This window comes from Schistocerca americana, chromosome 1, assembly GCF_021461395.2.
Source record: "Schistocerca americana isolate TAMUIC-IGC-003095 chromosome 1, iqSchAmer2.1, whole genome shotgun sequence".
Taxonomy (NCBI): domain Eukaryota; kingdom Metazoa; phylum Arthropoda; class Insecta; order Orthoptera; family Acrididae; genus Schistocerca; species Schistocerca americana.
The window spans coordinates 588,383,277-588,409,548 of record NC_060119.1 but is presented as its reverse complement, the minus strand read 5'-3'; the positions used below and the strand labels follow the sequence as shown (position 1 = coordinate 588,409,548).

At 36.9% G+C, this 26,272-nt stretch overlaps 1 protein-coding gene across 1 annotated transcript in view; it reads right to left on the bottom strand.

Annotated features, from left to right (window-relative positions):
- The window catches only part of LOC124579080 (protein sneaky), a 284,298-nt gene that overhangs the window by 36,790 nt on the left and 221,236 nt on the right, over nucleotides 1–26,272 (bottom strand). The window contains exon 11 of the mRNA XM_047131238.1: nucleotides 8,539–8,652. Within this exon, the coding sequence (XP_046987194.1) occupies nucleotides 8,539–8,652 (114 nt within the window). The remainder of the gene's footprint in view (nucleotides 1–8,538; nucleotides 8,653–26,272) is intronic.

Genomic DNA, 26,272 nt, shown 5'->3' with positions numbered 1-26,272 from the left:
GAGAAAAATAGGAGTAAGCTGTAGGGAAAGATGGGCACTCGGATTAAAAAGGGTGTAAGACTTGGATGTAGTCTTTCCTTCCTACTGTTCAGTCTGTACATTGAAGAAGCAATGATGTAAATAAAAGAAAGGATCAGGAGTGGAATTAAAACTCAAGGTGTAAGGATATCAATGATATGATTCACTGATGACAGAGAGAAAATGAAGAAGAATTACACAAGGAATGAACAATATAATGAATACAGAATAAAGATTGAGAGTAAATTGAAGAAAGATGGAAGTAATGAAAAGTAGCAGAAATGAGAACAGTAAGAAGCTTAGCATCAGGATTGATGATTGTGAAATAAATGAAGTTAAGGAATTCTACTACCTGGGCAGTAAAATAACCAATTGTAGATGGAGAAGGAGGACATAAAAAGCAAACTAGCCCTGGAGAAAAAGGGCATTTGTGGCCAAGAGAAGTCTGCTAGTATCAAATATAGGCCTTAATTTGAGGAAAAAATGTGGACTGTGGGAAAACCAGAACAGAAAAGATTTGAAGCATTTGAGATATGGTGCTACAGATGAATGTTGAAAATTAGGTGAACTGATAAGGTAAGGAATGAGGAGGTTCTGCACAGAATCAGAGAGGAAAGGAATATGTGGAAAACATTGAAAAGGACAAGGGACAGTATTATAGGAAATCTGTTAAGACATCAGGGAATGACTTCCACGGTACTAGAGAGAACTGTAGTGGGCAAAAACTGTAGAAGACAAAGATTGGAATACATCCAGCAAATAATTGAGAATGTAGGTTGCAAGTGCTGCTCTGAGATAAAGAGGCTGGCACAGGAGAGGAATTCATTCTGAGCCTCATCAAACCAGAAGACTGATTTGGGGGGGAGGGGGGGGGGGGGGGGGAAGCGTCCACTGGGTTATGACTGGTAGTTGTGCATAGTTGTGCAGAGGTGATGTCAAAATTGTGAGTGCACATTTTTATGGAAATATTGTTCGTAGATAGCCACATGCAGCTGTTGTTCTGGGGTTTGAGAAGGTCTCTGCAAGAGAATAGTCTTTTAAGTGATGTACTCGTTGCATGCAAAGGTAACAGGATAAGGTCACTGATTAGTTTAGTTTGTACTGCCAGATGGCAGAGTAGGTTAATGTACTTTGATTCATTTAAAATTCCAGTTGGTTTGAAAATGCTGTCCACTGTTGCAAACGACAGAGCCAGGTGAGTATGGTTGAACTTTGGTAGTTTGAGATGTGACCTGAACCTATGGGGTGAGGCTGAAGAGCTAATTGTAGTATTGTTCTATTTAGGAGGCAACATATGTAGGAGGCAACATGTCTGCTGATTGCTCGTGGCACACAACTGGTTGTTACAACATGGTAAGCAGTTGTTTGTATCCAATTTGCAGCATGGAAGACATGAAAGTGGCGTTATGATTATGTTGCAAACTTTGCAGATTAAAAGCACTGTCTGTGGTAACATAGTTCTCAAGGTCCAGCAGCAGATTTGTTGCTGGTTGCCACTGATGAGGCATAGTTAGGCCAGTATTCTCTGTAAGCACAAGGTGCAAATTATCAATGCACTCAATTTTCAATACTGTATTTGCACAATTATGACACTGCACATTCTGCACTGCAACCCTGTTGGCACTGTAATCCAGAAGTGGCGTGATGTGAAATGCATTGTGTAATGGCCACATTGTCATGACATAATACAGAGGACTGGATTAACACAGAGTAGCAAATTAGTGCGCATTTCATGACAGATGCAGGGCCACCAGTGTAGGAAAAGTCAACCAGAGTACAATGGGGACTACTTTCAATCATACATGGCACAGTTAATGGAACATACACTTTATTCACAATAGTAACTTTACATATGTACGCATCAAACAAGTACTACAAAACACATTGTTTCTCTTCTCTCTTTGTCCTAAGATTGTATACTGTGTGCCAGCCAGAGACATTCAAGACTCATGTAGAGATCAATATTCCTGCAAAGTCAATGACAGGTTGCTGGTGGACAGCAAGCAGGAAACTGAAAAATCTTCAAATATTTAAAAACTAAGTAAAAATATCTCATTAGCCACTCCTTCTCCAATACTTGGACTCAATAATGTAATATCTGCCCACCTTCAGTATTTGTATTAGTTAAATCCTGATTTTGCCAGTATGTAGACAGTTAATACTGTTGTGTGTAAAGTTACATAAATCCTCTGTCCGAAATACTAAATAAAAAGAGCAGCTGCGTAGTATAGAAGGAAAAACAGTGTTTCTTTTTTTTTTTTCAAAGCCACTGTTTTTCTTCCATCATACTTAAATAAAGTAATGTAGGAATAATTACAAAAATCATGAATTTGAATAGATCTGTGTCATAACTTATTTTTGATATACTTTACAGAAGTTGCCAGATGGGGTAGCTTTGTCCTGTTAACATATACCAATAACTGGAATTGTCATGATGGGATTTATGGGACAAAGAGTGTGAATGAATGAATGGAGGATACTGAATGTATACAGAGAAGGGCAGCAAGAATGGTCACAGGTTTGTTTAATCTGTGGGAGGGTGTCACAGAGATACTGAAGGAATTGAATTGGTAGACTCTTGAAGACAGATGTAAACTATCCCAAGAAAGTCTATTAACAAAGCTTCAAGAACTGGCTTTAAATGATTACTCTTGGGATACATTACAACCCCGTATGTATTGCTTACAGAGGGATTATGAGGATAAGATTAGAATAATTACTGCACACAGAGGCATTAGACAATCATTCTTCTCGCAATCCATAGGTGAATGGAACAGGAAGAAACCCTTATAATTGGTACAATGAGACATACCCTCTGCCATGCACCTCATAGAGTATAGAAGTAGATGAAGATGTAGATATGTTTATCTCTCACGAAGTTTGTTGTTAACAATCCACTAAAGTTCAAAAGGTACAAAATTACACCACCAGAAGGAAAAATGACATTTACTGCTCCACATTAAGATTGTCTTTAGCACAAAAAAGGGTGCTTAATGCTGCAACAAAAGGTTTTGATCACTTACCCTGTGATATAAAATGTCTGACAGACTGCAAAGTAAAATTTGATAACAAACTGAGAAAGTTTCTCAACAACTTCTTCTATTCCATAGCAGAATTACTATTGTTGTATGAGGCGTGTTTTTTTAAATAAGTACCGTTTTGAAATTTAAAAAAAAAAAAGTCGTGCTAAGATATCTCAATAATTTTATTTTTACATGAAAGCCTGTACCTTAATCTATGCACTGACGCCATTACAGTCTGATTCTTCCTTGTTTATGTTGTCTGCTGAGTGTTTAAGATGCCTCTGATAATCGTGAGTCCCGCCGACAGTAAAGTACAGGCTGTTACAAGATTTCTTAGTGCTAAAGGCCTAAAAGCAATCGATATTCATCGTGAGATCGGAGCAGTTTATGGAGAAACAATTATGAGTGATGGAATGGTAAGAGAGTGGGTGAGAGCATTTAAAGATGTCCACACAAATGTGCATTATGAACAATGGAGTGGGCATCCTTCAGTTGTTAATGAAAGTTTGGTGCAGGAAGAGGACAATAAGATGAGAGAAATCAGACACTTTACGATTTTCTCCTTGCAGGATGACTTTCCTAATGTTTCTCATAAAGTTTTGTATGGCATTGTGATCGAGCACTTGAATTACCGAAAATTGTGCACATGTTTGTTACCAAAAATGTTGACGGATGTGCACAAAACCAAACTTTTAGACAGTGCATTGACTTTCCTTGAGCAGTACTACAAGGACAGTGATGATTTCTTAAGCCAAATTGTTATGGGCCACGAAATATGGGTGGCCTACGTCACACCAGAATCAAAGCAACAGTCCATGGAATGGCAGCATGCAGATTCACCCAGAAAAGTGAAGTTTAAGCAAACAATTTCTGCCCGGAAAATCATGTGCACAGTTTTCTGGGAAAGAAAAGGAGTATTGCTTGTGGAATTTCTGCCTCATAATGGGTCAATCAATGCAGCAGCTTATTGCAAGACATTGCACAATCTGCGCCATTCAATTCAGAACAAAAGATGTGGCAAGTTGAGGAAGGGCATTGTTTTGCTGCAAGACAATGCCTGTCCGCATGTGGTGAATCAGACCAAAGATCTCATCACATCTTTTCGATGGGAAACTCTAGACCATCCTCTGTACAGCCCTGATCTTGCATCCAGTGACTACCATCTGTTCCTGCACTTGAAGAAACACCTGAGAGGTCAGTATCTTCAAGACGATGATGAAGTCAAAACAGTGGTGATGCAGTGGTTAACAAGTCAGGCGGCAGACTTCTATGAGGAGGGTATTCAAAAACTGGTACAACGTTATGACAAGTGCCTCAATATTGACAGAAATTATGTAGAAAAGTAGATTAAGGTACAGGCTTTCATGTAAAAATAAAATTATTGAGCTGTCTTAGCACGTCTTGTTTTAATTTCAAAATGGTACTTACTTAAAAAAACATGCCTCGTAACAGTGGTGGGTAGGAATTATTAACTCACATCTGTGTATCTTTTTTTTTCCTTTAGAAAAAATAAAAAACTAAACATAGAAATGTTCCAAATTTAACAGTATGTACAAATTAATTTCCAATGTGAATGTAAAATGACTCTTTCCACATCATTCTGATCTCTCACGCAAAATGATCCATGGAACATGTAACTAAATAATTAAATTTGTACAACCTCCTAGACACATTTAGTATACATGGTCAATATACCCTTGCTTGTGTTCTACACGTGGCTTTGTTTTACTTTTCGTTCAAGACATTGGAATCTGATAGACACACGTAGCACGGGTGATTTCTGTTTTACATGAACATTTTCTGCACATGGCTTTGTGGCACTTAACACAGGTGCCATTGGTCTTACTGCCTTTGCACAGTCTGATATGGCACTTCCTCCACTTTCTAGGTGATTTTGGTCCCCTATCCTCTTCCTTTGCCTGATGTTCTTTGCTCTATCATTCCCTTGAGTTTATTTGCCAGCTGAAGTATAAACATGTTCTTTTCCATTTTCTTCTTCGTAACTATTTTTAAATGACCCATGCATTTATTGCCAACCTTGTTCAAGATGTTGTAGAAGACATGAGTCTGCCATCTCCTACATGCAACCTTTGTGGTATAATTACAGACCATTTGGTCAACTGTATCCACCCCACACTTTGTTGCATTGTAGAATGTTATGGTTTCAGGTTTCTTTTTTCCTCCCTTGCTTACTGCTGCTTTAGCATGCAGTGTACTCAGAAGAATCACATTTTTATTCTTCTTTCCTTGGTATACAGTCATGGTGCAGTCTGTGTTGCCACTTCGATTCAGGATGATGGTGAAGTGTATTTCAGAATTGGGCTTCCTTACTTCATAAGGGGTTTCACAACAGATCTTGTTCACTGTACCAACTAATGAAGTTTTCTTTTCTTTGAGTTTCTTAACAAGTTGAAGAGATGTAAATAAGTTGTCTGCTGTCACATTTCTTCCTTGATTTACAAATGGCTCCATGAAACACAGATGATGTACTCTCAAAGTTGTTGCTTCTCTCTATGTGTGTCCTCTTTGCCAAGGCATTGAGAAGCATTACGTATTTACTTTGTCGTTACATTGACAGCCAACCAGTATTTGAGAACATATGTTTGGTTGCTTAGACATGAATTGAATGAACTTGCATCCTGTTTTTCTTGGTAATAGTTGCTCATCAATGGTCATATTTTCTCCATGGTGGTAAGAACAAATACTGTTTTCAGTGAACTCTCTCCAAATTCCAGATACAAGAGTGATTTGTTGAATGCCAGGCATTCAGCTCAGGTTTATTTTTCACCAAAATGAAGAAATCTGAGAAGCTCCTGAAACCTGTCCCTTGTCAAAATATCCTTGATAAAAGTAGGCCCCCAACAGTGTGACCAGATGTAGTGATCCATACCATTCACGGAAAGGCATGTATCAAATACATCAAAGATAGAGTTCAGAGTAAAGATGTCCATGATCATAATTAATTTGCAAACATCAAGCCACATACTGTGGGAAAGTATTACTCAACAGGTGAGGAGTCTACCTTCTGGAAAGCATTTGTAAACTTCTTGGAGCAAGGAGGAATGAAGGAGCTCTGGTACCATGGAAGATGACCACCACCAAGGAAGACAAATATGATGTATATAAGCGAATGTTGTTACATACTATTCACAGACAGAATGTCAATGAGAGTTCATAGTATGTTAACAACACGTCTTTGAGACATTAATATTAGTTGGTTCCCATGTAACGTTTAAGCGTTTATCAGTTTGTGACAATATGCAGAGTTAATTGAACCAACCTACACTTCATTTAAGTAGAGAAGCAGTGTTTTGTTTTGTAGCCACTTAACTTATGGAAATCTGAACAGAAGAAAGAAGTGCAATGCTTAGGAAGCATGGGGCACAGCATACCTGGACCCTGAGATAATTCACAAGAATTGGAAGGCTGAATCTCAACACCAATCTAATAAAGGAGTATTAAGGCAGCAGTGTTAGGTATAGCTGCAAGGAGTAATAGATGGTAGAACAGATGTTGCCAAAGCAGTCAAAACATTGCCACAATAGCTAAATACAGCAGTCAACAGCCACTAATAAACACTCCACAGAGATCATCCAGACATACATTTTGTGCAAATGACACCCTGAGTATCAGTTTCTCCAGCTCCTCAAGTGACACAGTCCAGGAATTGCTTTTTAGTACTTTACCAACATTTGATACTGTGTATTTATTCATGAGAAGTAGCATTGCTTTGTCAAAAATAAGACAGAAAGCACTGGTGACAGAGTCGTTTATTCGTTGGCAAGCATAAGCATTGGGACCTTCTCTCTCCTTCAGAGAGTTCACAGCCGACTTTCTTCCAGAAGATGAAAACTTGGCAATTTTACACAGTTTCATCCCTAGAAACTATCTTTGTGGATGCTTCCAACTGCACTTGCTGTGAAGAGAGAGGTGATGATTGGCATAGATCAGCATATGAATCCTTTTCCACAAATCACTCCTGGTTCACAATGTCTTCATCTTCACTTGTCTCAAGTACGTAATTGTCATCTTTATCAGTGACGTCAATTTCCAATTCAACTTCAGAATTCTCTAAGAAGTGTAACACTTCTTCATCAGAAAGTCTATGCTGATGATACAAGTTCCAAAATGTGTCTCTTGGACAAAGACTGTTACCTGAATTCCATGATATAAACAGTGGTAGATTGGAGTTTATATGTGCCAAGTTGCAAAAATGAGCAGCAACTGCTTTGCATGACTGCTGCCTTTTGTCACTTCATTGTTGGATAATTTATATATACAGGGTGTTACAAAAAGGTACAGCCAAACTTTCAGGAAACATTCCTCACACACAAATAAAGAAAAGATATTAGGTGGACATGTGTCCGGAAACGCTTAATTTCCACACCCTGTATACAGAAGAGTACTTACAGTGGGGTCAATTTCACCCTATTCACTACTGTAGGTATATCGAATGGAATGTCAAAGAAAATATAAATAATTCATAAATTCTAATGGATCATTATAAAGAAGAGAAAAAATTCAGAAAATTCATGTGATTTCATAATGCAGTAAATAAATTCAATATAACAAGGATGGAAAAAGTATGACAGGGGTCATTTTGATCACTGCTACCACTATAGTGTTAAATACAAAAGAAAACTGGTACTCCCTACACTGTCAGTATTCCTAAAGCTGAACTTGTCTCCAGAATGGTGTAAATGAAGAATATTCACAATATTAACAATTAATGTCCAGTGGCAATTTTTTAAAGAAAGGCAATATGATATAAAAATAGTTTATAATTCTAACATTTCAAAATTTTGCATGAGGCAACCCCACAATAAATATGATAAACACATGTATTGAGAGGAAAAAGCACTGCTCACCATAGAAACAAAGTGATAGTACGTTGAATGTGCAATAATTTCTCACTTCTCACATGGAATGCTGGGAATGGATGTATGTGATCCCCACACTGCGGATATATAGTTCTTGCAGGGTAGGCAGTATATAAAAGAAACAAATATGTTTCTGTGTTTTGGACTTCTAGGAACACAGATGTGACACACATGGGCCTTCACTACATATGGACCTCACTCATCCTGGGTCTCGAGTGACCTGCCTTCATTTTTAACCTTCCCCAACCCACTCCTCTCACCTCCCTGGTGAAGGAACTATTACTTCTGAAAATTAGGTAGTACATTACTTTTCCTTTTGTATATGTCTGTCAGTAGTATTAAAGATTTTGCCTGCTGAAAGCACTTGGAAGTCTCATAATTTATTATTTTTCCTGATTGAATGTATTTATTTGTTTTTATGTCACTATCTGCCATTCATCAATTCGATGTTAAAATGAATAGTAGTTTGTTTCTCAATAATTATTTTTGTTCTGTTCTAGAATTCCACTATAACAATAAGATGACAACAGAGTTTTATCATCAGTTATGGATTAAACTGTGATACATTATTGGTGGGCAGTTTATTCAAGTTTATTCCTTAGTATCTGCCTTCATACCTCCATTTGTTTTATTCTTGCTTGATGTTTAATGGTAGCTTTCATGTGTTGTAGAATGCCAGCTCTAGTTTTCAGTGTTTCATTGTAAAGGAACAAAATTCTCCTCTTCTCTTGCTGTAAATATATGAAAATACTTAAGAAAACCAGTAATCAAACTAAAGTATTTTTATTTATTGGTGAACATAAAGTACATGCTAATACATCATTTTAGTAACTTATAAAAATATTTACATTTAGATTATATTTTTGCTTGATACTTCCTCAAACAATAATCTGTGTTGTGTCTAGTAAAAAAATATTTGGGAAGTATAGAAACGGAACAGATGTGTCTAAAATAACAATATTAACTCAAACAAGAAAAGTGCAGCAGTTTGTGTGTGCTTATGCATATATAAACACTCTCACTTACTCTCTCCCTCTCTTTCTTTCACACACACACACACACACACACACACACACACAGCACACACACAGTTTTCTGGTAACTGGCCTAGGAGGAAGTGTGGATGTTTCATTAATTTGGTAGTTGACATGTCTAAACAGTCTACAAGCAGCAATTCAATATCTTTTTCTTTGTGGCAGACAAAGTAAGGATACATACTGATCATTCATACAAATATGTTGTATATGTATTCACTAGATTTGCAAGACTTCAGCTGAGACACACCGTTACAAATACATGAGTAAAATTAATTGCTGGTAGAGTAAGTCTTCAAAAAGAAAATGAAAAAAACTCTAGCTTGTCTGGTTGAGATAGAATTTTGATTAAGATATAGAGATAGCGACTGTGACCCGCATCACTGGGAAGCGAGATCACTGGCAAGTGAGGAAAGGAACATCTGTGGACTAGCCAAAGACTTCTGTGCATTCTGAGCTATGATAAGTTGTGGACACGCTATTATATTGCACTTCATAAATAAAATTTATGTGCAGTTAACCACTTTGATTCCATTATTAGGACATTCCCTGTCACCTGGTTATAGGGAATACCTCCATAAATTACAATTACTTAGTGAGTACTGTATTTCACTGTGCTGTCTTGTATCCAATCAGTGAATACTAGAGTATTTTCTGACACATTAAAATATACTACAAGGATAGCATTTGTAAAATGATTGAACAAGACTGAGATATAATTATAGACTTTTCTATGGAATTTTGAGTGGACTAAATCTCTCTAATGTATATTTACCATGAATTATAAAGGACATTATGTGTACGCGAACAATACTATATGGTTGAATAGTATCACACGCTAACAAAAGCCAGGCTCTTTCTTAATAATTACTCTATTTAAGAATAACAATGGACTCTTCTATTTGATGCAGGGATATATGTAGCACTATATTCAGAGCAGATGTGCAGTAAATTAAGTCCCTATTAATCCATTCTTGAACTACTGCTGTATCAATTATTAATGATCTTAATTCACAATGTGAAAGACAGCTACAGGTAAGTTAATACCATCATAAAATGCATGCAGATGTTTCACGTTTTCTAGGCACAATATAACACACTGAGAATACCAAACACCTGCTCAAAAAAGATTAATTTTGTATTTGGTCCTGTGTTAAGACCAAAATAATAAAATAAAAAAGTTGTCGCTTTCCTAAATGCAGACCTTATTGTTCTGTGAACTCACATTCTCAAGAGAGGCTGTAAGAAGTAGCAAAACTTTTGCAGTACAGGAATGAGTTTGCGGTAATACGTTGAGTTATTAATTGCTTATATAACAGTATCTCTCAAATAGTCGTATACACATTCCATTGCAAAATTTCAATTGCATATGTAGTACCCAACCAACATAAATTATTTTCAGCAAAGTATGAAATTCACAGCTCAACACAACATATAAGTGCCTTTAGGTTACTAGAACGTACTAGAATTATAATCTACATTAGATGACTCATATTCTTTGAATCACGGGATAAAAAGTCTGTGAGACGTGGAATGAATTCAAAGATGTATTTTTTTTTTAATGAAGTGCAATACAATATAACAACTTAAAATTGAGAAATATTCTAATATCACAAATTTAATATCACATATAATCAGATGTATTAGTTCTAAGAATCACTGTGGAAACAGTGATCATTGAAGCAGGAGGAGACAGCTAATAAACAATTCTTTAAAGCATTCCAAACGTAACTCCATTATAGTAGCACAAGACATTTATTATGTTATGGTAGGTTGTTGAATATATGTATACCCACACATATTACTTCCTTTTGTATTGATGACAGACACTTTTAAGCCTTTTTCAGAAGTGGTCTTTTAGTCTCAATATTATAGTCACTGCACGGGAAAACTGAGATACCAATGACAGCAAACAATGTTTGTTATTGTATTTACTGTGAAATAGTTGTAAAAATGTCATATTTTTGTAAGATGTCTCTGCACATACATCCACAATTAACACAAGATATAATTCACATTCTTCTGTAGATTGAAATTCTATCTTTGTTATGTAAAGTCACTTCAATAATTATTCAGAAGCTCATTAGTGAATGGAAATATGCAGAATAAATTAACATCCTCATTTTTATGTCAGTTGTAGCTGCAATTATGGCAATACTAATAAACTTGAACCAAAGTACTTCATTATGTCAAGGATGCAAATTTTACTATTTATGTTATTTGTTTGAAATCCCAAAAACTGGACATAATCTACTCCTTGAAATTACATGTTTGAATAGACTGTTGCATCAGAGGAACTGAACTTTACGTACTAAGTATTGTCAAAAATTTATTGTAATCTATTTACCTCCAATAGTGTGTTGGTATTTTCAGACATTTCAGTAATTTTCTTTTAACACAGGTAAGATGAATTTGTGGTGTCAACTATTCCGTAGTATTTTAACTGTTGCATGATGACATCATGGCCTCCCACAAAAGCCTTGGTTAAGTTACAAAATATTCTCAGTAGTAATAACTCCTAAAATTATTGATGACACAGATGATTTATTAAGAAGGATATAGTCTGTTAGTTGATAATCATGTTCAAAATCGACTCTTTTTTTTTTTTTCACTGAACATGGCTTTTGTACTACGTATCTACACATACTGTTGTACATCATGCCAAATTTTTAAAAGAAATGCTTGGAGTTTTCAGCTTGTTAGATGTCCAGTCAAATTATGAGACAGTTAGGAAAGACTCTAAGAAAAGAGTGAGGCTGATTAATGATAAAACTATGGAAGATTTGAAAGAAAGCTTAAAAAAGGTTAAATGGGGTGAAGTGCTTAATGAGTCTAATGCTATCTCTAAATTCAACATATTTCATAATGAGTTTGTATCCAGTTTTGAAAGTAGTTTTCTTAAAAATACAATTAAATGTAATAATAACAATTAATCACAGAAACCTTTGATCACTTCAGTTATCAGAGTCTATTCACAGTGAAAAACGGACTTGAACAAAATAAGCAGAACAAGTAATGACCTAGAAATACTTTCTTATTATAGACACTATAGTAAAATATTTGGAAAAAGTTGTAAAAATATCTAGAGTATGCACATTTTGTCAAAACTGACAAGTATGATTATAAAATAAAATCAATATGGAATATCATTAAAGAAGAGACAGGGAAAGAAGCCATAGAAGATGGCATGATTTCTGTTACAGGAAATGGGAGTATTGTAAAAGACAGTTTATGTGTATCAGATATTTTTAATAATTACTTTTTAAAAACAGGCAACAAAATTGGTGCAAATAGTTCAGAAGAGAAAGCAAAGCAGAACATTGAAGAAGCAACATACAAGACTTTTAGTGAAATGCAAATTAATCTCACATCCCCAGTTGACATAAGTAATATTATCATGTCTTTAAAAACTAAAAGTTCAAGAGGGATGGATAATATTTCCAATAAGCCACTAAAAAGTTGTGGCCCTATAATATGTAATATTCATAGTCAATGTAATGCAGTATTAACTGAGGGTGTTTTCTCAGGCCTCTCTGTAAAAAGAGATGTCTCCACAGATGTCGATAACCATCCGGTGTCACTCCTTACGTTATTTTCTACAATTTTTGGGGCTGTAATGTACTCCACAGTTGTCATCCACCTGTGTGGTAATGGGATACTTAGCCAATCACAGTTTGGATTCCAAAATGGCCATTATACTGAGTCAGCTATTTATCATTTATGGAGCACATAACACAATCTTTAAATGATAAAATATTGTCAATTGGGATGTGCTGTGATTCATCAAAGACAATTGATTGTGTCAGTCACAGTACTCTATTAGAGAGGTTAAGTTTTTTTGGAATATATTGTTCAGCAAATGCCTGGCTTAATTCTTAATTGTTTGCCCCGACAGCTGAGTGATCAGCGTGATGGATTGCTGTCCTATGGGCCTGGATTCAATTCCCGGCTGGGTCGGAGATTTTCTCCACACAGGGACTGGGTGTTGCATTGTCTTCATCATCATTTCATCCTCATCCGGGCGCAGGTTGCCCACTGTGGCGTCGAATGTAATAAGCCCTGCACCAAGACGGCAGGACCTGCCCCGCAAGGGGCCTCCCAGCCAACAACGCCAAATGCTTATTTGCATTTCATTTCCAATTCTCAATTAAGAAACACAATACAGAAAGTTACCCTCTAGGCTGTTTGAATTATACAAAGAGGGATAAGGGTGTCCATACCTGGCGGCCAGTGAAAAGAAAAAATATAGTGTAGCTAGGAGTCTTTCTTTCAAGAAAACGATTTAAAAGTTGGTGTAACACATATTTTTAAAAGGGTCAAAACTGGAACTTTTTAGTGGCATCTTACAATTCGCCATTCATCTTTCAAAATATCAGAAATTCTCCATACCCCCAGGTCTAGCCCCCCATCCCCTTACAAGCTACTGTATGAGTGTGCTTGAAGAGGGATACCACAACACCTGGGTAGAGAGAAATTAGAATGACAGTGCTACAGTATTTGATCATCAAAGCCCTAGTGTCCTTGTGTTATGTTAACAATCTGCTAATTTATTTGAATCAGGAGGCAGAATTAATCCTGGCCACTCATGATACAGGCATTTTTGTGAAGCAAAGCAAAGAAGCATCAGTAGAGAAAGTAGTAAATGATGTGAAAATTGCTGAAAGATTTTGAACAAATGGGCTAGCTTTAAACTGATAAATTGCATTTCAACATATTCCAACTCCTATTAAAGGGACATTGTATGTAGGAGATACAATGCCACCGATGTTAAATTATCGAATTTTGTGACCCATTAGCTTGGAAACTTTTTAAGACACAAACTTACAATTTTCCATAATTATTGAATGCACCTTTCTAGATACACGGAACTAGAATTATTACTAAAATTGTACTGCAGGGCAGGTTATCTTCTTTTTTTTCCCAAACACTCAATTTTTTGATAGAATTTTGTAAATAAATGAACATAAAAACAAAACAACTCAGGATATTTTAATTATTCTAGTTCAATATGTGTTGAATCTCACACTTGGCATGCTGTGAAAATTTCATGTCTCTACCATTAGAACTTTTTTAGAAAATGGGTCATTTATTGCAAAAAATGCAGTTCAGAGCTATTGAGGTTTAAAAGTTGTTTTAATTACAAATTCTTATACAGACTTACATTTCTGTGTCTTTTATGCATTAGAATTGTCCTGGCCCATGTCTGTGTCTCCTTCAGTGTCACAACAGCCCAGTGCTTGCCTCCTCCTTTTCTTTCTTGCTTCTTTTGTCATGTGCTGAGCAGCTAACTCTGCTTCACGTACATGAAGCTCATCCAGTTCCCGCAGTCCTTCAGCTGTGTCCTGTCCAAATCTTGCTCCTAACTTCTCCAGAACCTTAAGTCTTTCTTAGTTCCCACTATTAAAAGTTATTACAGCATCAGACACTGCTACCTTTAGAGTCATAAGACCAACAAATACATTTTTAGGCACACGGCGCCAAACAACATGCAAAGTTTAACTTCACCACCACAAAGACAGCGTGAGACAGTTTCAGAAAGAACTTGTGTAAGGATTTACAGATCAGTAATGAAGTTGTCCATAATATCATTACTCTTACCACTGTCACCTGTGTAGCTGCAAAATTTGACAATCACACGTCAACATTCAAAATATTATTTGAAGATCTCACAATTGTCTGATTTTAATACATTATATACCAAAATGTTCAGAAAATTCCAAAGTACATTATGGAGTAGGAAACAGAAAATGTAACATTTCAACAGATTTCACATACAATGTCCCCTTAACCTTGTATAGCAACAAGAAAAAATATACGGAGCAGAAAATTGTAAGTGCTTAGGCATGCAAATTGATGAAAAGTTAAACTGTAGGTCTGCTACAGCATTTGGGTTCAGCGACTTTTGTCATCAGAATAATTGCCAACTTTGGAGGCATAAAAGTCAGTAATTTAACACATTTTGCATATTTTCATTCATTTTTACTTTATGGGATGATATTCTGGGGTAACTGCTCATTTGGGCAAAAAACATTAATTGTGCAAAAGAAAGTAAATAATATTATGTGTGGAGTTCACAAATGTAAATCTTGCAGATAGCTCTTTAAACAGTTGGGAATATTAACCACAGTCTCATATTAAATTTATTCACTCATAAAAATTGTTACTAATAATCCATCTTTTTAAGTTTGAGAGTAATGGAGATATTCACAAGTACAACACTAGAAGGGAAATGATGTTTATTAGCCTTCTAATGAATCTAAAGTTGGCACTGAATGGGGAAGAATATGCAGCTGTAAAACTCTTTGACAATCTGCCCATGGAAATAAAATGTCTGGCAAACAGCAGAAGTCTTTTCAGATGTAGATTAAAGACATTTCTCCTTGACGACTCTTTGGAACAATTCTTGAATCACAAAAAAAATCTGTAAATGGTCAGCATTTATTTTTAGTTGTATATAAGCATTCTATGTTAGTTCTGTTGGCACATTCTACTTCATAATATTTGTCATGATTCTGGTCTATGGAATAGAAACTAACAAACTAACCAACAATGTTGGGACAGCTATCAGCCAGGCAGGTGTGAACTGATGGAGGAGGCAAGGTGGTTGCCCAGGAGGCTCCACAGAAAGGCAGCTGCAAATATAACAAATTCTGTTTTGACATACCTGTGTTGCTTGATACACCAGGACAGTGGCTGGCTGGCTGCTCAGTTCTGCTGGGTTGGCTCTTTGATGCTGACATAGTTACTCCACTGAGTTCTGGTGGTCTCATTTACATTGGCCATGTGTCTCCACATCAGCTGTTTGTACTCACTGATGGTATACCTGCTATGATGTTGTGCAGCACTTCAGCTGCAGCAGGATGGTGGACACCTAGCATGATGAGACGTCCATCCCGCAATGGTGGTAGACAATTGGTGTACATGGGGAGCAGTAGTCCATGCTGCTGGAATTGAACTGGACTAGCTAACTGCACCATGACACTAAGTCTAGGGAAGGACTTAGTCCATAGAGCTGTTATCCTGTGGTAGCCTCAAATTAGTGACTTCTACTGGGAGGTCCAAGTGGTATCCTTGTCTGGCACAGCCCTGTCGCTTTGATAGGACTGCAAGGCTAAGAGTGATTTCATTACAAAAATGTCCAGTATGTGTAGTCATCAGCAATGCATTTGTTGTGCATATGCAGCACTTCTAATCACTTATCCTAAAACACCACTGCCACTGTCATTGTGGAAATCTGACAAGCCTCTTACTGCACTAGTCTGCTCAGTGCCACTGCATTTCCTATTTCAACAATCTAACATGCCTCGCAACTTTGTGATGGCCTTGTTGAATTATTACAGTGACAATGTGCTGTGCTCACCTGTTCTCAGTGCTGCTGCAACACGCCACTCAGACTCACATTTATTTCAATATATGGTCACTTCATTACACAACTAGCAGTCAAACAAATTCATATTTCTGAATAAATACATCCTCCCAACTTGAGAGAGGAAAAAAGTGAAGTCCTAACATCAGTGATCAGGCTGATCAGATTCACCAAGGACAAAATGAGAAATGTGGGAAATACTCTTTTTTCTATTTTCTCTTTAGCAAACCTCAAAAATTTAATTCGTACTGAAAAACATTTATTACAAGTCAAAATGTTGTGCCATGTTTGAGTCTTGGCCCGTCAGATACATGTCTTTTATCACACTCTAATGCGTACTTTTGTCTTCTTGCCATGTTCAAATGCTCATTTCTTGTCAAGTAGCCCTCCTGCTATATGGTGCTATCTAGAAAAACTACAACATTAATTATAACGGGTCACTTTAATGCCAACTTTCTAACAGAAGAGGGAAACAGAACAGACCTTGAACACCTGATGTGGTCTTGCAACTTAGTAAAGTGTTAGACCCTCTGTCTTGTGTGAAGAGCCTGTTCTAGTACTTTAACAGACAAAATATATGTAGAAAAGGAAGCTTGTAATAATTTAACTGTGAAAAATATTATAAATGGCATCTCTAACTGTGATTGGCATTACTTCACCATAAACCAAATAAATGTGCAAAGAAAAATAAATTTCATTTGTAAAAATAGGAGGACTAGAAACAGACACACCATGGAAAACTGTTGTAATCATCAGCTACAGCTTGTGGACTGGTCTCATGTATATGCTGCTATTGATGTTAACTCCAAATTTAATACATTTATGAATGAGGTTACAAGTCTGTATGAAGAAACATTTCTTAAAATGTTATGGAGGGAAAGTCTGTCTAAATCAGGCTGCAGGCCTTGGATAACTGAGTGCATCAAAATTTCTTGTAGAATGAAAAGGAAGTTTTATGAAGCAGCCAAGAGGTCAAATCATCTCAATAAGATTAGCCATTACAAACCATACAATTCAATTCTTAACAAGATCATACAGGCATCAGAGAACATGTTATTTATTTTTTATTTATTTACATGTCAAGTTCCATAGGACCAAATTGAGGAGCAAATTTCCAAGGTCATGGAATGTGTCAGTATATGAAATTACAACATGAAAATAAGAACAGATAAAAATAAAATGTTTATGAACCCAAAATAAGTCAAGCCATAAATTTAATTAAATGTAATCAACAATACAACAAGAATAAGCTTAATTTTTCAAGGAACTTCTCAACAGAATAGGAGAAGTGATCCATGAGGAAACTTTTCAGTTTCGATTGAAAATGCATGGATTGCTGCTAAGATTTTTGAGTTCTTGTGGTAGCTTATTGAAATGGATGCAGCAGTATACTGCACACCTTTCACGCAGGAGACAAGGAAGTCCGATCCAAATGCAGGTTTTATTTTTGCCGTGTGTTTACTGAGTGAAAGCTGCTTGTTCTTGGGAATAAGCTAATATTGTTAACAAGAAATAACAGGAAGGAATATATATATTGAGAGGCCAATGTCAACATACCCAGACTCATGAACAGGGGTCGACAAGAGGTTCATGGACTTGCACCACTTATTGCTCGAACCCCCATATCTGAGCCAAAAATATTCTTTTAGAATGGGAAGAATTACCCCAGAATATAATACCATACAACATAAGCGAATGAAAATAAGCAAAGTAGACTCATTTTCATGTCGAACGATCACTCGCTTCAGATAATGTTTGAATAGTAAAAGTGGCAGCATTAAGTCTTTGAACAAGATCCTGAACATGGGCTTTCCACAACAGTTTATTATCTATCTGAACACCTAGAAATTTGAATTGTTCAGTTTCACAAATCAAATGCCCATTCAGTGAAATTAAAACGTCAGGTTTTGTTGAATTGTGTGTTAGAACCTGTAAAAATTGAGTCTTACTGTGACTTAGTGTAAGTTTATTTTCTACAAGCCATGCACTTATGTCATGAAATGCACTATTTGACACAGTGCCAATGCTGCACACAACGTCCTTGGCTACCAAGCTAGTGTCATCAGCAAACAGAAATATTTTAGAGTAACCTGTAATACTACAGAGAATATCATTTATATAAATAAGGAATAGGAGTGGCCCCAACACTGATCCCTTGGGCACCCCCCATTTGACCGTACTCCACTTGGTCCACACATCACAGCCATTCTCAACACTGTGAATAACGACCTTTTGCTGCCTGTTGGTAAAGTAAAAGGTGAAAAAATTGCGAGCTACTCCCTGTATTCCATAATCAAACGCCTTAGTTAAATCAAAACATTTGCCTAGCTTTTGAAACCTTTTGTTTAAACCATCCAGTACCTCACAGAGAAAAGAGAATATAGGATTTTCAGTTGTTAAATGATATCTAAAGTTGAACTGTTCATTTTAGAGCAAGTCATGTTATATAAAATGATCAATTATTCTTACGTACACAGCCTTTTCAATAACTTTAGCAAACACTGATGGCTTAGAGATAGGTCTAAAATTATCTACATTATCCCTTTCTCCATTTTTATAAAGTGGCTTTACTACTGAGTACTTTACTCATTCAGGAAACTGAGCATTCCTAAAGGAAAAATTACAGATATGGCTAAATACAGGGCTAACATGTGCAGCACAGTACTTTAATATTCTGCTAGACACTCCATCATATGCTTGAGAGTCCTTTCTCTACTTGGAAACATGATGTGCTCTGAAGGTGAGCCCTTAGTTAGAGGGACTTCCCTTAAGCAGGTATACCTATCAGCTGACTTCAATCTAAAAAAAGGAATTTTTCCATGGGTGATCCCACCACCACCCACTACACCTATAAGCTTTGCCAACCTCCCTTTCCCTTACTTACTGAGGTGCAGGCTGTGCCTAGTGAAACCCGATCGACTGATAGACTCAACTGGCACCATGGCAATGTGATCCATGCCCTCTGCCATCCGAGCCTTCTCCAGCTCCATGTTAATGCGCCTAACAGCCGCATTAAGATGCGGCCAATCATGACACTGAAAGAGCTGCACAAAATCCACATTAGTGCCACTAGTTTGAGTAGCTATCTTTACCAGGTCACCTGCATCATATTCACCATCCCTGTCAAGAGAATCCCCTGCCCCACCCACTATCACTACCTGATCCTCTTTCGTAAAATTCCTAATTCCTACATATCTCCCCTATGCTGTCAGTCACCTGAGCCAACCCTGTACTAGGCTTCACAGTGCTGGTGACCTGGTACTCACTCCCCAACACTTCCTGCAACTGCTGGCCCACACCTCTACCTAGGCCTCCTAACTGCTGAGGACTGCTGCATGTTTCCTACACCTACAGCTACAAGAGGCTCCTCTCCACTCAACTCTGACATTTGGTCAAATCTATTGCATACACGCAAAGTATAATTGTCTGAATACCTCCTCCTCCTAGCTGCCTTATTACCAACTGCCAGTTCCCGTTCCCCAGCACCCTTCACCCTCCTCTACCTATGTAGTTCCTCCTTTGTGTGTTGTAACTACACCTAAAGGACATAGATCTTACACTCCTGCTCATCTATGAACTTATTTCTACTATAGATTCTGCATTGTTCTTGTAGGCAAAAATTAAATTTAATTAAAAACTATTTGGAATTTTGTAAAGAAGAAAACAGGAAAAGTTCAATTTGCAGTGAAAATATCTAAACAAAAAATGAGAATCACCATGTTAGTGATAAAAAACACCTACTGAGACATTTAACAAACTCTTTTAACAGCAACACAACAAACAGGATCACAAGGCTCCATAAATCCAGCCATGAATTTTCTGCAAGTGAGCATCCATAGCACAGTACAAAATATCCAAGTAACTACAGTCACTATCCTGGAAATTGAAGGATTCACTAAATCTCTGAAAAATAAAAACCCTACTGGAGTTGACAACATGATTATCACATTATCAAAATACTGCTTAGCCATGTAAGTAAAATCCTGTGCCACATGTTCAATACATCACTTAAGCAATGCTTAAACATGCAGTTGTAAGACCATTGTGTAAGAAGGGAGATAAGACAGATACTGCAAACTGTCCATAAGTCTCACTACTGACTTTCCAGCAGCTTTGAGAAATTACTGCATGCCAGGATTGTTAAGCACTTCAGGTTAGCATAATATCATCAGAAGGGGTCAGTTTGGTTTTCAGAGGGGTCATCAACAATATGCAATATTTGATTTTGCAGAGCAAAAACATGAAGATGGTTGGAATATTTTGTGACCTAACAAAAGCATTTAATTGTGTCAGTAACCAAATGCTTTTATACAAAGCTATATATTTAGATATAAGTGGTGAAGCTGAGAAGTGGCTTGATTTGTATTTTTCAAGCAGAAAGTTGTACTGGATACCTCGAGAAGGCATTCAGCATCATCAGAGTGTGGCACCATCACACATGGAGTGCCTCATGGCTCAGTTGTGGGGTTCCTACTTTTCATTATCTACCTTTTTTATATACTATTGTAAATTCACCAACTTTTCTGATGACACTGCATGACTTATTGATAGTCCATTATACAAACGTGAGGTGTCAGTTAATTTTTTTTAGGGATATTGTGAACTGGTTAACATAAATGGTCTTTTTGTGAATCACACTACAACAAATTATATCCAGTTTCACACAACCAGCAGAGATGAAGAAATAAGTGAAAAAATAGGTGACCAGCAGATATCTAGGATGGATAGTTCAAATTACTTGAGCTTACATACTGATAGCAAACTTAAGTGGTCAAACTTCATCCTGGATCTGTGCAAAAGATTGAACTTGGAAACTTATACTTTACACACTGTTTGTTCTTACAGAAATATGGAAACCATTAAATCTGCTTATCATGGTTATTTTCATGCCATTGTGGCATATGATATCATATTTTTGGGAAATCAGCCACTAGACAGAAAAGTGCTATGTGCACAGAACGGAGCCATAGGAATCATGAGTGGGAGCCTAGAGCCACATGAAATTTCCACATTCACTGCTCAATATGTATTCTCTCTGATGTGTTTCATACGTCATGACACTAAAGAAAAGGTGATATCCACTATGAGCATGTTAACTTAAGAGTAGTACAGAAGAAGATCTTTAATGCTCTTGCCTTGCCAATTAAGTGATTACCACGCTCACTCCCCACTACCTATAATAGCATTGTATTATGGATTACTGCATCATGAAGCTACTATTAATATTGTCTGCCAGGTTATTGATATACATGGGCAGTACACTTCCCTGGGGCATACCAGAAATTACTTCTACTTTTACACTCCATCTAAGATAACAGGCTGCATCCTCCATAGCTAGAAATGATCAATCCAGTTACAGAATTTGTATAATATGCCATATGACCACACTCTTGCTAATAAACATTGGTGTGATACTGAAGAAAACTTCTTGAAAATCAAGAAATTCTTCATCCACTGTTTAACTTAATCTACGGCTTTCAGGTTGTCATGTGACATTACAATGTGATGGGCTTCACATGACCATTGTTGACGGAATCCATTCTGGACTTGGATAAGTTAGAAGACCAAGAAGTTCTTGAGCATTTCAGTGGAAATGTTAGACAGTGTTTGACTGGAACAGGAGAGAATAATGCAACAGAAGGTGAATGGATATTTTCAAATACAAAACAGTTACTGCCGCAGAGGATTAAACAGGTAAAAAGATGAGGTCTAATGGAAACCTTTGGATAACATAAGAGATATTAAATTTCATTGACACAAGGAGAAAATATAAAAATCCATTAAATGAAGTAGGTGGATGGGAACATGAATATCTAACATAATTAAGTTCACAGTAAATGCAAATGCAATATGGCTAAGTGAGAATGGCTACAGGACAAATGCCTTGTTGTAGAGGCATGCATGACTACCAGAAAGACAGGTGCCACCTATAGAAATATTAAACAGACCCCGAGACCTCTGGAGAAAAGAAAAGTGGCTCCATGAATATCAAGAGCTCAACAAATACTAAGCAAAGAAGGGAAAAGTGCAAAGAATATATAGAAAGACTATATAAGGCGAATAAACTTCAACATAATTTTATGGAAAGAGAAGAGAAAATAAATAAAGATGAGATGGCAGATATAATACCACAAGAAGAATTTGACAGAGCACTAAAACACCTAGACTGAAACAAAGAGAAGACAACATTCCCTCAGAATTCTTGAGTTGCCTAGGAGAGTCAGCCGTGACAAAACGATTCACCTGGTGTGTAAAGAGTCCTTTATATTCCAAAAGTGAGGTAATATATATCATAGTTGTTACCTACATTACAAAGATTCAATATTGGTACCCTGCATGACATGGCGGCTATTTAGTCAACAGTCCATTTCCTCCTATATTTGAATCAACATGTGTCTCATAATAGCAGCAAAGGCTTCAATGATCCACTCTCATAGCTCTCTCAGATCCTGAGGCAATGCTTGGATGAGGACATGTCTATGACAAAGCCCCATAAAAATAAGTCGCATGGTGTCATGTCTGAAGACCTCAGGGACCATCACAATAATGTTTCATTATCAGGGGCAGTACAACCCATTCAGTGCTGTGGGAGACGTTCATTCAGATATCCTCTAATAACATTATGAATGTGAAGTGGAGCTCCATCTTGTTTGAAAACAAAATCTTGGAATTTCTTCTCAAATTGTTGTTTAAACCACATCTGGAGCATGTCAAGATACAAAAGTCCCATAACTGTACTTTCTGCAAAGAAAAATGGCTCATAAAGTTTCAATCTGAACATGACAGAAAAGACATTCAACTTTGGAGACTCTCTGACATGGTCAATGATTCATTACAGTTGTTCTGAACCCTGGATCCAAACATTATGCCTATTAACTTTTTAACAGACTCTGTGAGGCTGCATTGGAAGAACTGCTAAACTATATCCACTGTCTACACTGGATTTGAAGGATGAATGGTGCTTTTATCTTTGCATACGTGTACTGTCTCCATGAGTTGTCTATGCCAGTGTTCAGTGGAGTTCTTGTCAGGTGGATCAACCCCAAATTGTCACCAAAAGTTGCTGTGAACAGTTATAATGGATGTTGTCTTTATGTAATTGACAGCACGAAATTCCTTCTGTTGCTGTGTGGGTGCTGTTTTGAAAATACTGTGGTCTTGGGAACAAGTGGTATTTCAATTAAAGCTTTGAGCATCTAACAGCAAGCCTTGCAACTGACATCTCTACCACACTGTGGGTATCTAGAAAAAAAAAGTAAAGTGTACAGCTTCCTTTGGACAGACAGTATGAGACTGGCAAAGTATCCTCCAACTTCAAGAAGAATGTAATAATACCAATTCAAAGGCAAGCAGGTGCTGGCAAGACAGAATATTACTGAACTGTTAGTTTAATAAGTCATGGTTGCAAAATATTGACACTAATTATTTACAGACTAGAAAATCTGGTAGGAGCCAATCTCAGGGATGAGCAGTTTGGATTCCAGAAAAATGAAGGAACACACAAGCTCATATTAATCCTACAGTTCACCTTAGAAGATAGGTCAATGAAAGGTAAACCAACATTTACAGCTATTGGAGACTTGGAGAAAGCTTTTGACATTATTAACAAGAATACACTCTCTAAAATTCCGAAGATAGCAAGAATTAAAAACAGCAAGCAAAACATTATCTACAACTTGTACAGAAACCAGACTGTAGTTATATGAGTCATAGGACATGAAAGTGGAGCAGAGGTTGAGAAGGGAGTGAGAAAGGGTTGTAGCCTATACCCAATATTATCCAAACTGTATATTGAGAAAGCAGTATGGAAACCAAGGAGAAATTTGAAAGGGAACTACAGTTAGGGGGAAGAAATATAAACTTCACAGGTAGGTGATGGCTTTGTAAATCTGTCATAGATGGCAAAGAACTAGGGAGGGCAGTTGAGTGGAATGGATTGGTGTCTTGAAAAAGTATTATGAAATGAACATAAACAAAAGTAAAACAATGGTATTGGGATGCAGTAGAATTAACTCAGGAGATGTTGCTGGAATTAGTTTAGCAAATGAGGTACTAAAAGTAATAGACTAGTTCTGCTATTTGGGCAACAAAATCATTGATGATGGCCACAATAGACTGGGCATAAAATACGGGCTGGCAATAGCAAGAAAAACACTTGTGTAAAACAAAAATCTGTTAACAGTGAATATAAATTTGATTGTTGGTAAGTCTTTTCTGAAGATATTTGTCTGGTGTGTAGCCTTGTACCGAAATGAAATGAGGACAATAAACAGTTCAAGAAAGAATAGAACATAAAGCTTTTGAAATGTGGTACTACAGAAAAATACTGTAGATGAGGTTGGAGATCAGATAACTAATGAGGAACTATGGACTGAATTTGAGAAAAAAGAAATTTGTTGCACAAATTGATTAAAAGAAGGGATCAACTGACACATCCTGAAGCATCATGAAATCAATTTGGTAATGTAGGGAACTGTGAGAGCTAAAAATTGTAGAGGGAGACATAGGCATGAATACAAGAAGTAGCTTCAAATGGATATAGGTTCAGAGTTGTTTTTCAGGATAGACTAGTATGGAGAGTTGCATAAACTAGTTTTCAGACTGCAGGCAGCTACTACAACAATGCTCGGATTCCACAATAGATGCATTCAATGAATTTAGACAGTAATTTTGTGAATAACTTGTACCGCCTTTCTTTTAGACGGGTGTGACCTGTGCTCCCTTTCAACCACTGTACACAGATTTTTGTTTCAGAGGTCTGTGGTATATTTATGGTTAAAATGGAAGCTAATTTAACTGAAAATTCTGTACTGAATTCAACACGGATTCCATAAAACCTTAGAGCCTTGTTTAAGTTTAGGAATTTCACCTGTTTCTTAATGTCTTGGACACGAACATCTATATCATTCACCTGCACCGTGGTGTGTCAGTTAAAATGGAGCATTACTTCTCAAACCCTCTTAGTAGAAGAACATTTGTGATTTTGGTTTGTTACCCTCATTTTTGGTATTTGTTACGGAGATGAAAGATGAACTCCAGTGGAAGACTCTGCAGGAGAGATGCTCAATAGCTCGGTACGGGCTTTTGATAAAGTTTCGAGAACATACCTTCACCGAAGAGTCAAGCAGTATATTGCTCCCTCCTATGTATATCTTGCAAAGAGACCATGAGGATAAAATCAGAGAGATAAGAGCCCACACAGAAGCATACCGACAATCCTTCTTTCCACGAACAATACGGGACTGGAATAGAAAGGAGAACTGATAGAGGTACTGAGGGTACCCTCCGCCACACACCGTCAGGTGGCTTGCGGAGTATGAATGTAGATGTAGATGTAGATATAAGTGTCTGGATACTAACTCTGGTGCCCTGACAACATTTATATATGACCACAATTTCTTTGGGTATTGTGAGAGATCTTTCGACAAGTTTCTGGTATTTTAATCATCAAAGGCTTCTGACATGGCACTTTTGATAAAGTTCATTCTTTCACTGCAGTAGTCACTGTTTCTTAAGAAGTTTCATTACAGTGACTGTATATCATGGAGAGTTTCTCAATGTATAACAAACAGAATCTTTAACACTTGCAACAATCATAAGTGGATCATTCCAAGTCTACCTGTTAGAGATGTGTTGAAGATATATGTGCTAAATGTTTATGCCAGCATATTCAAAAACTATTTTATTGGATTAGGTTTTTTAAGGACCCAGTTGTATTTCAATTCTCTGTAAACTATCAAATCACAAACTCTTGAAAAGTTCACTCTCTGGCTGCAGTAGTGTATTGTAGCAGAGCAATGGTGTTCTAGAAAATCTCAGCTCTTGGTCAACAATATCCGACTGACTTTTATGAGAAATGATAAAATTGGAGAAGGATGTTCAGTGCTTAAAATGTATACTCTCTTAGCATGATATTTCTAGTGTGGTCATGAGTGTGATTGAGCCAGCAGT